Genomic DNA, 15,000 nt, shown 5'->3' with positions numbered 1-15,000 from the left:
AATAGTTTAATTTATGAAAATGACCCCGTTCAAAAGTTTACACCCCCTTGATTCTTAATACTGTGTTGTTACCTGAACGATCCACAGCTGCTTGTTTTTTTTGTTTAGTGATAGATGTTCATGAGTCCCTTGTTTGTCCTGAACAGTTCTGTTCTTCAGAAAAATCCTTCAGCTCCCACAAATTCTTTGGTTTTCCAGTATTTTAGTGAACCCTTTCCAACAATGACTGTATGATTTTGAGATTCATATTTTCACACTGAGGACAACCGAGGGACTCATTTGACTATTACAGAAGATTCAAACGAAAATGAAACCATGCCGGGGCTCTTAATGCATTGATTATTCAAATGTTGTATCACAAAAAAAAATAATAATTAAACAAGTAAAAAATTGCGACTAAATGATGTGCTTGTGTGACCAACTGAGAAAGTTAGTCACACAAGTGCGACCAGTGGGAAGAATGAGTCTAGAGCCCTGATATGTATGCATGCATGCATGTGCGTGTGTGCAAGTATATGTATATATATATATATATATATATATATATATATATATATATATATATATATAAAAAAAATAAAACAACTTTTATATATTTTAAAATTATAAAAATGTATGTCCCTATAACTATAACCCTGTATACACACACACACATACATAATAAAAAAAATGTCTTTAGCAGTTTTGAGAGAGACAGCGTGTGTTTTTACCCGACTGATTTCCTGTTGTCTCTCTGTCCAAACTTTCTCCTGCTCCTGCAGTTTGACTGACAGCTTCACTGACTCCACCCTTTCCTGTTCTAACTGTCCAATCAGCTCAGCAGATGCAGCCTTCTCCTGATCCAGCTGACCAATCAGATCAGATTTCATGGTCAAGAAGTCCTTCTCCAACCTGAACATACCAACATCACGTCCACTAATTTTATATCATTTTTATATTACATTACATTTTGTGTTATAATTAGGGCTGTCGATCGATAATTAGATCGAAAAAATTTTATATAATTAAATTACATGATGTCTTAATGTAATTATTTGCAAATTACATTTAGCTGTGAAAATACCCCCAAAAGATTATTTAAAGCTATTTTTGTGTTAAATGAGAAAGTAGTAAGTACTAATAGAAAGCTTTAGAAATAAATATTTTAATTGATTCAACATAACATTTATTACATATATAAGTTTAGGCTACAACGGCCTAACATAAACTATGGAACATAAAAGAAGATAATTTGATAAACATCTCAGATTTCTTCATTCATTCAGTGGAAGTCATTGGTAACCAAAACAGCTTTGTTACCAGCAGTCTTCAAAATACATTCTTTTATTTTCCACAAAAGAAAGTAAGTCATTCAGGTTTGAGTAAATGATGACAAATTAATTTTTTGGGTGAACTATCCCTATAAATTTGTCCCTTTTTTTTTTATGAAATAATACTCTAAATAAGAAACTAAATCTGTCAGCAGGTGTCAGTAAATGTCTTCGTTCGAGTCGTTGAAACAGCTGATTCATTCAGGAATTCAGTAAACGACTCTTTTTGAAAGAATCTTTGAATCATTGATTCACATGATTTGTTCAAAACGCAGATTCATTCAGAAACGAATCACCGCTGTGTTGCTCACAGACACAGAACAATGCTGTGGCTTTAAACGTAATATTTTTGTTGGCAAAACTGAGCAAAAAACAGATAATATTGTGTTGAAAATATAACAATATTAACTTATTTACTGAACTGTTGTATGAAATCACATTTGCACTCAAAAACAGCACTTGTGTGATACTGCTCTCCCTGCTCGTGTGATATCTGATATCGCTTATCATATGGTATAAATGAGACAAAAACTCATGCAGGAGCCTTTTTGCCCCAATATCTTGAATTTTAGGGCATATGGAGTTGTTGCCCTGCATCATATTTTTTAACAGTCAACTGTACGAAATGTAAGATGACGTACAGGTCTGGGGGCGGGGCCAGTGTGTTAACTGCGTTAAAATATTTTAATAGCATTATTTTTCGTTAAACTGACAGCCCTAGTTATAACATGTATTATATCATGTAGTCAATCATATCAGCATATTAGAATGATTTCTGAAGGATCACATGACATTGAAGATTGGAGTAATGATGCTGAAAATACAGATGAGATCTTACTGTGTGAGTTTGTGGCTTGTGTCGCGTGATTTGTCTCTCTCGTGATCGTACGCCCTCTCCAGCTCTCCACACTTCTGCTTCAGGAGCTCCAGATGCGACGAGACCTCAGCGTGACTGTTCTTCTCCACCTCCAGAGCCTCCTCCAGATCCCTCATCCTCGTCTACACACACACACACACACACACACACACACACACACACAGATCAGCTGCAGTCTGACTGAGTGTGCAAGTTCATAAGCACACCTGTGTTACCTGGATGATCTCAGAGTTGAATTTAGACTGCAGGTGTGCGGCACGCTCCAACTCCACACTCTGCTCCAGAACCTTCACCTTCTGCAGAGCTGCCTACTCACACACACACACACACAGAGAATAGAGAAGTTAGTGTTAGTAACAAGCAGTTAGTAAATTAATAGAGTGCAAGTCTAAAAGGAGCAAGTTCTTTTTAACAATTTATTTTACACACAGATTTATTTTTTTGCACATATACATACAATAAGAAGAAAACTAATAGACAGAACAGAAAAAGAATAGAGAAGGCTCGTGTTAGAGGCTTTTTTTGTTAAAGGAAACAAGCAGTTAGAAAACGAATAGAGTGCTAGAGGGGCAAATGTTTTTTTTTTTTTTATATAAAACGAATAGATAAAATAGAATTAGAATAGAGAGTGCTAGAGTTAGAGGGTCAAATAAAGCTGCGTTTTTAGCTTTTTATACGCAAGTATACACACCACTGAATCAAGAAGTTGCTATCTGAATTTTTTTTTACTTATTTCTAATTATTTTAAAAATAGGAATGTAATTTCAGCAACTGTTTAAATACATAAATTATTTACATATCAGCAAATGCATGTGTTATTTACTTATTGTTTAATTAAAAATAATGCGATATATCATATCAGCTTTCTATTGGACATCAGCCATCCTGCTCTAAGATATTGATCATCAAAAAACATAATCGTTAGACAACTAATGTGACCCTCCTGACAGATCATCACACTCACCTCCAGATCAGAGCACAGTTTCTCTTCTCTCTCCGTGCTGCGGTTCAGCTCTGATGATTTATGCTTCAGTTTCTCTGTATTTTTTTTTCTGTCTCTCTTCATTCTCTCCATTTCACATTTTAGCTTCTGTAGAGTGTCATTCTGTTCCTGTTAACAAGTTCAAATGTTTGAGGTCAATATGATTTAAAAAAAAAAAGAAATGAATACTTTTATTCATCAAGGATGCATTAAATGGATCAAAAGTGCCAGTAAAGACATTTATAATGTTCTAAAAGATTTCTATTTCAAATAAATGCTGCTCTTTTGAACTTTCTATTCATCTGTGAATCCTGAAAAATAAAATGTATCCCAGTTTGTACAAAAATATTGTGCAGCACAACTGTTTTCAACATTGATAATAATGAGAAATGTTTGTTGAGCAGTAAATCAGTATATTATTATGATTTCTGAAGATCATGTGACACTGAAGACTGGAGGAATGATGCTGAAAATACAGCTGCGCATCACAGAAATACATTACAGTTTAACACATATTCACACAGAAAACAGCTGTTCTGAATTGTAATAATAGTTCACAATTTTTACAGTATTTTTGATCAAATAAATGCAGCCTTGGTGAGCAGAAGACATTTTCAAAACATTTCAAAATCTTACTGACACCAAACTTAATATAAAATAGAAAGGTAGGTAGGTAGGTAGATAGATAGAGATTTACCTGTATCAGTGTCTGTAGTTGGCTCTTGTCGGTCTGCAGCAGGTCGTTCTCAGTGTTTGCACTCAGCAGCAGACGGTCTCTCTCGTGCAGCTCCGTGTGGAGGCCCTTAAGGTCATCCTCACGCGCCTGCTGCGTTATTTCTAAAGATCTCTGTAGATCTGATACCCTCTGATGCAGCTCCAAGTTGAGGACTACACACACACACACACACACACAATATCAAAATCAAGTATGGTCATTCCTACACAAACACCGAATAATGCTTTGATTACGATAAGGGTAGACACTCACTCACACACACACTCACTCACACACACACACACACACACACCGTCCAGACCGCGGTTGTCTTTCCTCAGGTCGTTCATCTTCTCCTCAGTGTTTCTCCTCTCCGCCGCCGCGTCTCTCCTCACCACAGCAATGTCGTACTCCATCGTCTGCCGCTGCGCCTCGCCGCGCTCCACCTGCGCTCGCAACCGCGCCAGCTGCACCTCGTACTGCGCCACCTGCAGGCCACACCATACACATGACGTTTATTGATAAAGCACATTTCAGACACAATCATAATTCAAAGTGCTTCATATAAAACAAATTATTAATAATCAGAAAATAACCATAACATGCATAATTGAAATTATTGATGGTAGAAGTTAACGGTTACACGTTATTTGTATAATAAGTCTACAGTGTAATAATACATTTAAGTAGTGAGTAATTTTAACACGCTTATAAGATTACGTTTGGTTTAGGGTTTGTTGCATGTAATTCTGCATAATTTACTGCTATTACTGTAGTAAGAATTTTAACATGTAACAAGTACAGTGTATATATTATACAGAGTGTATAATTTACATGATCACATTTGAAATAATTGCATTAATTATATTTAATGTTTTAGCTATATTTAAGTAATAAAATGAGTCAAGCAGAATGTAAAAACTGTGGTTTATCACTTTTTATTTATTTGTACACTTGATTCATTTTTACACTGTTCTTATTAATCACTACCAGTCAAATATTTCTGAACAGTAAGTTTTTAAATGTTTTTTTAAGAGGTCTCTTCTACTCGGCAAGCCTGCATTTATTTGATACGAAGTACAGTAAAAACAGAAAAATGCTGAAATATATTTTTTATATTTCTATTTGAAAATATTATAAAAATTTAATTTATTCCTGTGATTTCAAAGCTGAATTTTTAGCATTTTTATTTTAGATATTTGAATTATATTTAATTAGAAGTAATATAATGAAAGCAAGTAGATTGTAAAAATTGTTGTTGATATCAATTTGGATTTATTTGTACACTTTTTTACACTATTTTCACTATTGATTTTTTTATAAATAAAAGTTATTTTTAATGATACTATTTCAAATTCTATTTAACATTTTAATCATATTTAATTAAAAATAATATAATGACTCAAGACTGTAAAAATTGTGGTTAATATCACTTTTGAATTGTGGGCTACAGTAAGGTCATAGGTTCATTTCCCAAAGAACGGATGAACTAATCAAATGTATACTTTTAATGCACTGCAAGTCGCTCTGGATAAAAGCATCTGCCAGATGCATGTGTTTGTTCCTTAATCTGCTGTCTGATTGACAGCGTGATATACCTCTTCATTGTGCTTGGAAGTGAAATCCAGTCTCTCCTGTTCCAGCTGGTTAATTTTCCACCTCAGCTCAGCTGTGAGATTAAAATCCTCACCCGTCTCTCTCTCAGCGTCCCGTCTGTCTCTCTGCAGCCGATCGATCACGTCCCTGAGCCTGCAAACACACCAAACCAGGTTGTATACACGCATCTTAACATGTTAGAAACATGTAACAGAGTCTCAGAGGAACCTGTTGATCTCCTCCTGGGAGTTCTGCGCAGACGGCGCCGCGGCTCGCGGGTGAGACGCCTGCAGGGTGGAAACAGGGTCTTTACGTTTGGCCCGATTGCCATGGTGTGGACGAACGGCAGGTGATTCTGTGGGCATGAGGTCAACGTGACGCTACGCTTCTGCAAAACAAGAGCATCATTAGACTCTGAATAATCACTTTATTATTAACAAATATGACCAAAAAACCAGTCATAAGGGTCAATTTTTTTAAATTGAAATCAATCTGAAAATCATCTGAATAAATAATCTTTCCATTGATGTATGGTTTGTTAGGATCGGACAATATTTGTCTGAGATACAACTATTAGAAAATCTGGAATCTGAGGGTGCAAAAAAATCTAAACATTGAGAAAATCTCCTTTAAAGTTGTTCAAATGAAGTTCTTAGCAATGCATATTAATAATGAAAAATGAAGTTTTGATATATTTACGGTAGGATATTTACTAAATATCTTCATGGACCATGATCTTAATATCCTAATGATTTTTGGCATAAAAGAGAAATGAATAATTTTGATCCATACAATGTATTGTTGGCTATTGCTACAGATATACCTGTGTTACTCATGACTGCTTTTGTGCTGCAGGGACACAGATACTTTACTTAAAGCATTCATTTATAAATGTATTGCAAGGTATTCATAATCCAATATTGTAATGCATTATAGTTTTAATCAAAGTTTCCATTCGTTAAATGTTGAATTGCTTGTTTGTCATCTGTTGTAATGCAATATACAGTACTTTCTAAAGGTGCAACAATGTGTGTGTGTATATATATATATATATATATATATATATATATATATATATATATATTATGAAGTGTTACATTGTTCATGGGCTCATAAAATGCATTATAAGGTGCATTGCAAAGCATAATTAATGCATTAAAATACTTGTATAATGCATTAACGTTACAATTGACGTCTTCAAGTAAAGAGATAACAGTTACCAAAGATGTCTATAATAAAACACATGAATGTTTCAGATGGATTTACAGTTAACTCTGACAGAAGGACAACATAGCTGTGATTTTACATATGAGACGCATTTAAATCCAGATTGACAATCTGACAAAAACCACGTGTTAAATATACGCAGTTTAGTAAAATGCCAAAACATAATAACTTACTCTCTATAAAATCGAATCGAACTTAAAGAAATTCACGTTGTTTGTTTGTTTGATTGTTTCTAAAAGCGATAAACGGTTAGTTCGAAATAACATGAGTAAAACTAAACACCAACTTACTATTTAAAGGCCTGTGATGCTCGTACATCAGTGTTTGATGACATACTGAAGTGAAACGAAATAAAAACGTTTAAATCCGTGTTATTGTAAAACCCCTTCAGCGCCGGTTTGAATCTGACGCCATATTTCCTCCTCAGCCATCACCATGACAACAACCAAAACAGCGCGAAATATATTGAAAACATTTACCGCCGTTTACTTTTAATTAACGCGTACATGTTTTTATTTAGTTAAATGACTAAATAAAGGGTTAAAATATTTTTAACGTCTTCATTTCGCCGCTTCCTTCCGCGGAATTTTAACTATTTAACGACCGACGTTAACCAACAGTGATGCAATTTTGCTTTTCAGTTTACGAATATAATTTTAAATTCGCGAATAATTACACATAAACTAAAATACGTAATAATAAAGCTTAATATTGAGAAGAAACCTGTTATTAATTATATTATGAAAAATTACAAATCCACTGGCCCCCCTCTCTCAATAGTGGTACATTCCTCAGTCGCTCTGAGCGGGAGCCGGACCGAACTATTCCACCGGCGCCGAGGGGAGACACAGATTCTCATGCAGGTCTCCCAAGTCTTTTCATTCATTGCGTGATAATATTTTTTAATTCGCGTGTTTTCCGTTTTGTTTTTAAATCTGAGTTTTTATAGAGTGGTTTCTGAGTGAGCAGATATGCAGAAGGGAGTGAAGGTGAGTTTTTACAAACACAATATGCTTATGTTAGCCTGAGCTAGCCAAACACCGCTAACGTTATTTTATTTACTTAAGTGTCGATAGAAATTAAATGATAATAAAAGCATATTATTGTTTAAAAGAAGCAAGTTCATAACCATAAGGCTAATTTTATGAGTGTAAGCGATGTATTTGCTTGTCCAGTGTTTTGTTTATTGTTTGGTGACACATAATGAGTTCTGTTTTTATTAATTAACCCTTTATTTTCTCAGATGAAGATGACATATGATCAGACCACAGATGATTTTACTCCAGGGGACATAGTGTTTGCTAAGATGAAGGGTTATCCTTTCTGGCCTGCCAGGGTGAGTTTATGGACCGCAGATATAAGGCATATTCATCAGATAACGTTACAGTAAATGAGGTCAATTAAAATCTGACTGTTCAAATGTTGTTTTATATGTCTCTCAGATTGGTGAAGGAAAACCCCCTAAAAATAAGATCCCCATCTTCTTTTATGGAACACACTCGACGTGAGTAAACTCAACACACACACACACTCATTCTGAAACAGTCAAAACAAAACACACATTAAATCAGCATGTGTTATCTATTGTGTGTTTTATTCAGAATGAGTGTATCATAATAGAGTAGTATCATATTACTCTCTTTCTGCCGGATATAGTATTTATAGTATTTATGCTGTGCTCAGAATGCAAACATTAGCCATTTGCAGCTCCAGAGTTATTTTAATGTCATTGAGATACTTTTACAGCCTTTATATATTTTTTGTCATATTATTAGTTTTTATAATTTTAATTAATTTTAGTGCATTAACTTAAACTACATAGAAAATAGAAATATTACCTTTGGCCACTAGCTGAAAAAAAATATTTTGTGTTTCAGTTCTAATATTTTTTTAATGATTTTAGTTTAGTTAACTATAATAACCCTGACTATAACACAGCGTTTCTTACTATTTTACTGTATATGATTAAATATATTCAGAATGAAATACATGTGTAAAATTTTATCTTAAAATGTTTACCCAGAGCATGTGATTTTTTGCATACGTGTGGTTTTATTTGTTCGTAAATGTATAATAAATATTAGTGTGAAAATTATTGAAGAATCATGGTTTGATCGTGGAAACATTCGCGGGTTTCATGCAAATGTTTGTGTGTACAAATAGAAAATTTAAAAAGAACAGCATTTTTTTGTAACATTATAGGCACAATAGGCCTAGTTTTTATTATGTTATAGCTGTACATATGTATTTCTATGTAACAGAAAGAAAAGAATGAAACAAAATAAAAACAAACAAAAAACTCTTTAATACCTTAAATGAATATGTCATGTGTTTTATTTTAGGAAAGCATGAACTGATTAAATATTTAGAGTACCTTGAATGCTATGAAAGTTGTTTCTGATAATGCATTTACCAGATGCATAATGTAAATGTAAAATGCTTACATATTGTGTCTTTTACTATTAGGCATCGCAGGATTTAGTAGTTATTAGTATTGCGTTTTGAGCACCGTCTCCATCTCTCCTCTTCCAGAACGTTCCTCTTCCCCAAAGACATCATCCCCTACTGGCCAAACAAAGAGAAGTACGGCCGGCCAAACAAACGGGGCGGCTTCGAGGAGGGCATGTGGGAGATCGAGAACGACCCGGGTGTGGGCCTCAGAGGTCAAAAGGTCAGTGTTTATAAATAGTTTTATTAGAGATGTAACGGTACACAAAAATCATGGTTTGGTATGTTTTCATTATGGCAAAGGGGGAAAAAATGTAAACAGTGGTTTACTGGGCCATCTATGGCTCTGACTTAAAAGAAATAGTCCACCCAGAAAAGAAAATCCAAGATGTAGATGAGTTTGTTTCTTCATCAGATTTGGAGAAATTTAGGGCAGCGACGATAAATCGATGCAGAAGCGATTCGTGGATGGATTCTGAGATCTTCTGAATGATCACGATTCTCTCTGGAATGGATTCTGATCTTAGATTTTAACAGCAGATGGCGCTCTACTCTAGTTTTTATCCACACACTCAAATGCTGATGAATAAGAGCGCTTGTAATCTCTGTAATCTCACCTCGGCTCAGAATGCTTTTATGACCCGAGATGAATGTAAACAGTCCACTGTGAACACCCCTGTAATTCATTTCAACCTTTGCAAATTTTATGAATGATTATTTTAGGTTCAAGTGTTTGTAACGAACAGAGTACAGCTGTTTCTGAAGCATGCAGCGCCATCTGCTGTTCAAAACTAACCTCAGAATCGATTCCAGAAAGGATCGCAATGCATTTGGAAATCTCAGAATCGATTTATTTTCCCAGCACTAGTAGCATTACATCAATGGAGGAAATATATCGGTATCGGCCAAAATTAGTTGAAAAATACTGGCATATGGGGAAAAAATCCAATATTGTGCATCCCTAACCGTTAGTTTTGTGTTTGTGACAGAAAGCAGCGCTGGTGAAACGACTGTCAGAGAGTCGATTGAAACTGAAAGACAGGACAAAGAAGAAAGCAGAAAATCAGAGCGAAGCCAAGAACCAGACCGGATCCCGTAAGGATTCAGCGCCGAAGAGCGATTCAAACGCAGCGATGCCTCGTAAGAAAGAAACTCCTGTGAAAACTATCAAAACAAAGTCTGAACCCGTCGTGCCGGCAGACGATAAAACACTTGTAACGAGATCAACACGCTCCAGAGATTCGGTGACAAAGACCGTCGCGCCAGACGAGAGACAGACGGATAAAGTCGTGCCTGCGAGGAGAGTGACGACAGTGAAGACGGTTGCTGAACGGAGGATTTTACCATCCAGAAAGATCATTTTAGCGAGACGAGCGGCTGCAGCAAAGACGTTTTCTGCTCGCAGGAAACACGGACTGAACAGACAGATCATTTCAACCGCCAAGAAACGGATAGACGCTCATAATCTCAAGCAGGTTTGTGTGATGCGAGTTTAGCAACCTTTAAAATGGATTATGTCAGAACATGAGTTGTTAACTCTTTCCCTGCCAAACACAGAATTTTCTGTTAAACGCTCGGGGGCGCTATTATGCATCTCCTGAATGAGTCTAGAAAGTGCCGATCAAAAACACAGACCAGGAAGAAGCAGAAACGAGCGATATCATATGTAGCATATGCATATGAAAAATAATGCGATCATCAACACTAACCGCATATGAATGAAAACTGCCTGATGTTACAGAGTGAAATGTGGATCCAGAAAGTGTTAAAGGCCTGTGAAGCTTTGGGATACTGATGGAAGACATCTACTGCATCTTTGCTATGATAATATTACTGAATATGATCCAGATGTAGTATTTGATAAAAATGCGATTCTCAGCTTTTTGCTCAAAATGTTGCTTTTTTATGAAACCTACCTACATTCAAGTGTTGATAAAAAAAAAAAAAAAAAAAAATGCTTGAAGCTATAATAAAACTTTTTTTTTTTTTTTTTAAAGTAGAGGGTCTGATCTTAATTTTGATGTATTGCATGTTCAGATAGTCATACAATAATATGTAATGGCCCCCAGAATATTTTGGTGAAAAATCTGGCTGGCTTATTAAAAAAAAAAAAAAAACGCTGGTGGGGAAAGAGTTAATGTTGTTTTTTGTGTTGTAATCCTCCAGCCCATGAGGATCACACGCTCTACTGCAGATCTGACCCAGAACACAAACCAAATCACTGCCACATCAGTGAAGCCGCCTGCTCTGAAACGGAAACGCTCACAAACTGAGTCTGACGTGAAGGAAGACGCTTGTGTTCCTCTTCCTGTGACGAACAGCTCCGCCCCTTCCTCCCTCCCAGCAGGTGAACTCAAGTCTTTTAATTGAGAATTGACATGAAATCTGTTTAATAGGCTTTACTTGTTTCATTTTGTGAGTTATTTTAAAGCTGCAATACAGCAGATGTGAATTAAAATTAACTTAATTATATTATTTTGCTAGTACAAACAAAAAAATCCAAGTTCAAATTCATATTCTTGCCTTTTTTATTTTTTTTCCAAAATTCTTAATTTTTTTAATTTTTTCCAGTTTAATTTTTTTTTGGATTCCATTCGATTAAATTAACATTAACATTGCAACCTTGAAACTTATAATTTTTTATAAGTTTAACAAAAAAGGCTTTTTTTCAAAGGTTTTTGCATCAAAAATTTATTTTTAAGCCTTATGTTTTATTATTTTCCCAAATTCTGTGATTTCCATTTTATTTCTTTTGAATTCTGCTTTAAAGAGCATATTGCAGGTTAGAGACTCCAGTGAGTCGATGTATAGAAAAATACTGTAGGAACTAGAGTTTAAAATATACTTTAAAATACGCTATTAATGCTTCTGGAGTCGTTTTTGTGAGAGAATTTTACTTCCGCATCTGAAACGCGCCAAAACCGGACGTGACCCATCAAAAGGGAGAGCGGTCCATTTAAACCACAGGAAAACAATGGATTGCAATGACAGTTTGGCCACTGAGGAAATGTTAAATGTGTATTTATACTCGTATGACGGACCACAGATACAATGATGAGCCTGCTATGCAGCCAAGAGAGCAGCACAGGCCAGGATTAGACAGAACAACGGTCAGAGAAGACACATTGAGTTGATGTGAGGAGAACAGGGCAGGTGTTTGGTGAGAGATCAGTGTTAGCTTAGAGATATACACACGTTAGCTAATGTAATCAGGAATAGCAATGCTAGTATTGATACTACCAGTAATAGAAACTAATAAGCGTTGATCATGCGTGTCATACTCGTTAATATCCGACACTAACGTTACGTGATCACCGCAGGAGAGAGAGATAAACACATTTTTGAGTTTAGATAACATTAGATAAGTTTAGATCACATTCACTGCTGACCATGCTTTTCCACTTGGCCTCCATCACATCTGTTAAGTTACACACCACCGCGGTGTTTGAAGCAGATGCATTAGTGAAGTCCAGTCTCTTCAGCTGCACTAACGCACCGAGGCCCGGAAGATACCAGACTATTTCTTGATAGGAAACCTGTGGACTCCATGTCCTGACAGGCTGGAGTTTGTGCAACCTCCACAAACACAATAATTTACCATGACAATGATAAATTGAAATAAAAATAACTACCGAAAACACACTGACTCGCGCGCGCTTAAAGCAGAGTGTGGCACACGACTCCCTCATGTGACGTAATATGACGCCGCTTGACGCGATGTTGAAAAAAAGCGTTTTTTGAGAACTGTCAAGGAAAGCCTCACTATTTCATCTAAATTTGTGCCCTTGCGTCTTGTAAAACATTTTCAAATCCTGCATTAACGGTTCATGTGGTATTTTAATACAAGGTTATATATTCATTTGAAAAAAAAAAATAACCTGCAATATGCACTTTAATAGTAAAATAAAAAATTGTGTAATCATAATGCATGCTTAATTAATTGTAATCATTAAACTTATGCAATTTATCAAATTTCAACAATGTCATTTTAATTTTAGTGAAATCAGCCCCATTTCGGTTTTATTTTTCCCAAATTCTGTATTTTCTGTTTTAATTTGGATTTTATTGTAATGGTTTAATTAAATTTTAATACTCAAAAAAAAGTCTAATCAGTTGACTTCATTGTTTGAATTTTACTGTTAAAATGGAGAAAACATTTGTGAAATTCCTATATGTGTATATATATTTAAGATTACATTTTAAATAATCCAAAAATATGTTTAATCAAATTCAGTTATGTTTTCCCAAATTCTTAATTTCCATTTGAATTTTCTTAAAATTCTGTATTAATTACATCTTAATCATCAAAAATCATGTGCAATCCAATCGATTTTGATTAGTATTATTAATCAATTATATTTTTCCCAAATTCTGTGTTTTTGAATTATGCGTTTCATTACTACTTTAAGAAGTATGTTTTCCAATAGTAATTTATTTCTGTCATAATTTCTTCAGATTAAGCTAAACTTTTGTTTTGGCGGTTTGCAGCGATGACACTGATGTAACACTGACAGAGATGAGTAATATTGAGCAATAATATCATATCTAATCAATTCCTGCTTGATATATTTCCTGCTTCAGAAATAAGTCCCATTACAGAAGTTAAATGTTGTTATTCTAAATTTTGATTATAATCTAGAGGGTTAATATAACCATAAAAAGCTGCTTATTTGATCAGAGCTGCTGGATTTATAGATTCAAAGAGGAAACGGCTCACAGAGGAGCAGACGCCTGCACCAGAAGAACCGGAGAAGAGCGAGGTCAAGAAGATAGACGCACAAGACAAGCCTGAACAGACAGAGACGGTGAATAAACCCAAGCAGACGAAGAGCGACGTTCTGATTGTCTCTGAAAAGCAGGACGACACAAAAGAGGAGAACAAAGCGGTAGATGAAGAGGTGAGAGCGGGCGAGTGCGCTGTGGCGATATGGAGGAGGAGCAGCGGTCTGATGTCTGTCTGTGTCTCTCAGAGGAGCAAGATCCTGGCTGAGAAGAGGCAGAGCGTGCTGAAGTCGCTGCAGGGATTGGTGACTTCCACCAGAGGAAAGACACAGACTGGCACGGAGCAGACGGCGCACCACGAGGAGCCGCAGAAATGGCCCGAGAGGAGCTGCGGGGCCCGGAGCCCCGTCAAACCCTCGGCCGAGGAGGAGGAGAAAGATCTGGAGCAGAACGGAGAACATGACCGCAGGAGCACCGAGTGAGTTAGTCATCTGAATGGTTTTTAGTTTTAGAAAGAGTACTTGTGAGAGGCACTGCTTCAGTGTCTGCGCTCAGAAAACCAGACCGAATTGAGTTCTCTTGCGTCGTCAAATTTATCCATATGCCTGCTCTTCTCTTACTCCCAGATATTGACATTTTTTAACGTTTTATGAGATGTGCAGTAAGTGTATGTTAGCTTATGTCCCGCCGGTTCATATGTACACCCTCCGAACCACGCAGCAGATTCGCTCTGAATGAATCTCTTCCCAAATCATCCCTCCCTATCATTTGTTTCTCGTTTTTATTCGTTGGTGAAAATGACAATAGATTTTCGTCATAGTTTTTGTCATTCAAAACGAGTATTAGTTCGTAATTGTCTCGTTTTCGCTGGTTAAAAAAAATGTAATTGACAAATTCTGAGGAAATTATTTGTCAATGAAATTAACACAAAAATCTCACTTTACGATATTATTGCGATATGTAGTCCACGATACGATATTTATTGCGAAAGACAAATTAAGAATTGGGAAAAATGAAAATTTTGTACGTTTTAAAATTAAATTATTCTATCTAATGCACTTTGAGAGTTCAAAATTAAGAGCTCTTATTTATTTAGTCATTTAGCAGACGCTTTTATCCAAAG

General features: G+C 35.7%; 2 protein-coding genes across 5 annotated transcripts in view; one reads left to right on the top strand and one right to left on the bottom strand.

The window, feature by feature from the left end:
- Positions 1-7,359, bottom strand: part of LOC306859227 (coiled-coil domain-containing protein 171-like) — a 472,225-nt gene extending 464,866 nt beyond the window's left edge. For both annotated transcript variants that reach the window (XR_013783285.1, XM_079400145.1), the window contains exons 1-9: positions 6,998-7,359; positions 5,709-5,868; positions 5,483-5,633; positions 4,198-4,372; positions 3,867-4,057; positions 3,152-3,298; positions 2,403-2,495; positions 2,149-2,309; positions 711-891 (exon numbers count right to left, since the gene is read on the bottom strand). Coding sequence is in view for 1 of the 2 variants with exons in the window: in XM_079400145.1 (XP_079256271.1) it covers positions 711-891; positions 2,149-2,309; positions 2,403-2,495; positions 3,152-3,298; positions 3,867-4,057; positions 4,198-4,372; positions 5,483-5,633; positions 5,709-5,845 (1,236 nt within the window). In the remaining variant the exon portion in view is untranslated. The remainder of the gene's footprint in view (positions 1-710; positions 892-2,148; positions 2,310-2,402; positions 2,496-3,151; positions 3,299-3,866; positions 4,058-4,197; positions 4,373-5,482; positions 5,634-5,708; positions 5,869-6,997) is intronic.
- A 171-nt stretch (positions 7,360-7,530) lies between these two features.
- LOC306859245 (PC4 and SFRS1-interacting protein-like) overlaps positions 7,531-15,000 on the top strand; it is a 19,696-nt gene continuing 12,226 nt past the window's right edge. For 2 of the 3 annotated variants that reach the window (XM_079400185.1, XM_079400187.1), the window contains exons 1-8: positions 7,536-7,696; positions 7,951-8,043; positions 8,150-8,211; positions 9,240-9,378; positions 10,145-10,630; positions 11,322-11,502; positions 13,851-14,053; positions 14,126-14,355. In XM_079400185.1, coding sequence (XP_079256311.1) covers positions 7,679-7,696; positions 7,951-8,043; positions 8,150-8,211; positions 9,240-9,378; positions 10,145-10,630; positions 11,322-11,502; positions 13,851-14,053; positions 14,126-14,355 — 1,412 coding nt within the window. In that variant the 5' untranslated portion in view covers positions 7,536-7,678. Of the gene's footprint in view, positions 7,697-7,950; positions 8,044-8,149; positions 8,212-9,239; positions 9,379-10,144; positions 10,631-11,321; positions 11,503-13,850; positions 14,054-14,125; positions 14,356-15,000 lie in introns of all 3 variants that reach the window. The other variant, XM_079400186.1, reaches the window with a different exon arrangement.

The sequence above is a fragment of the Barbus barbus genome, assembly GCF_936440315.1.
Source record: "Barbus barbus genome assembly, chromosome: 40".
Taxonomy (NCBI): Eukaryota; Metazoa; Chordata; class Actinopteri; order Cypriniformes; family Cyprinidae; genus Barbus; species Barbus barbus.
The sequence above is the reverse complement of the archived record's forward strand: the minus strand, read 5'-3'. Positions and strand labels throughout refer to the sequence as shown.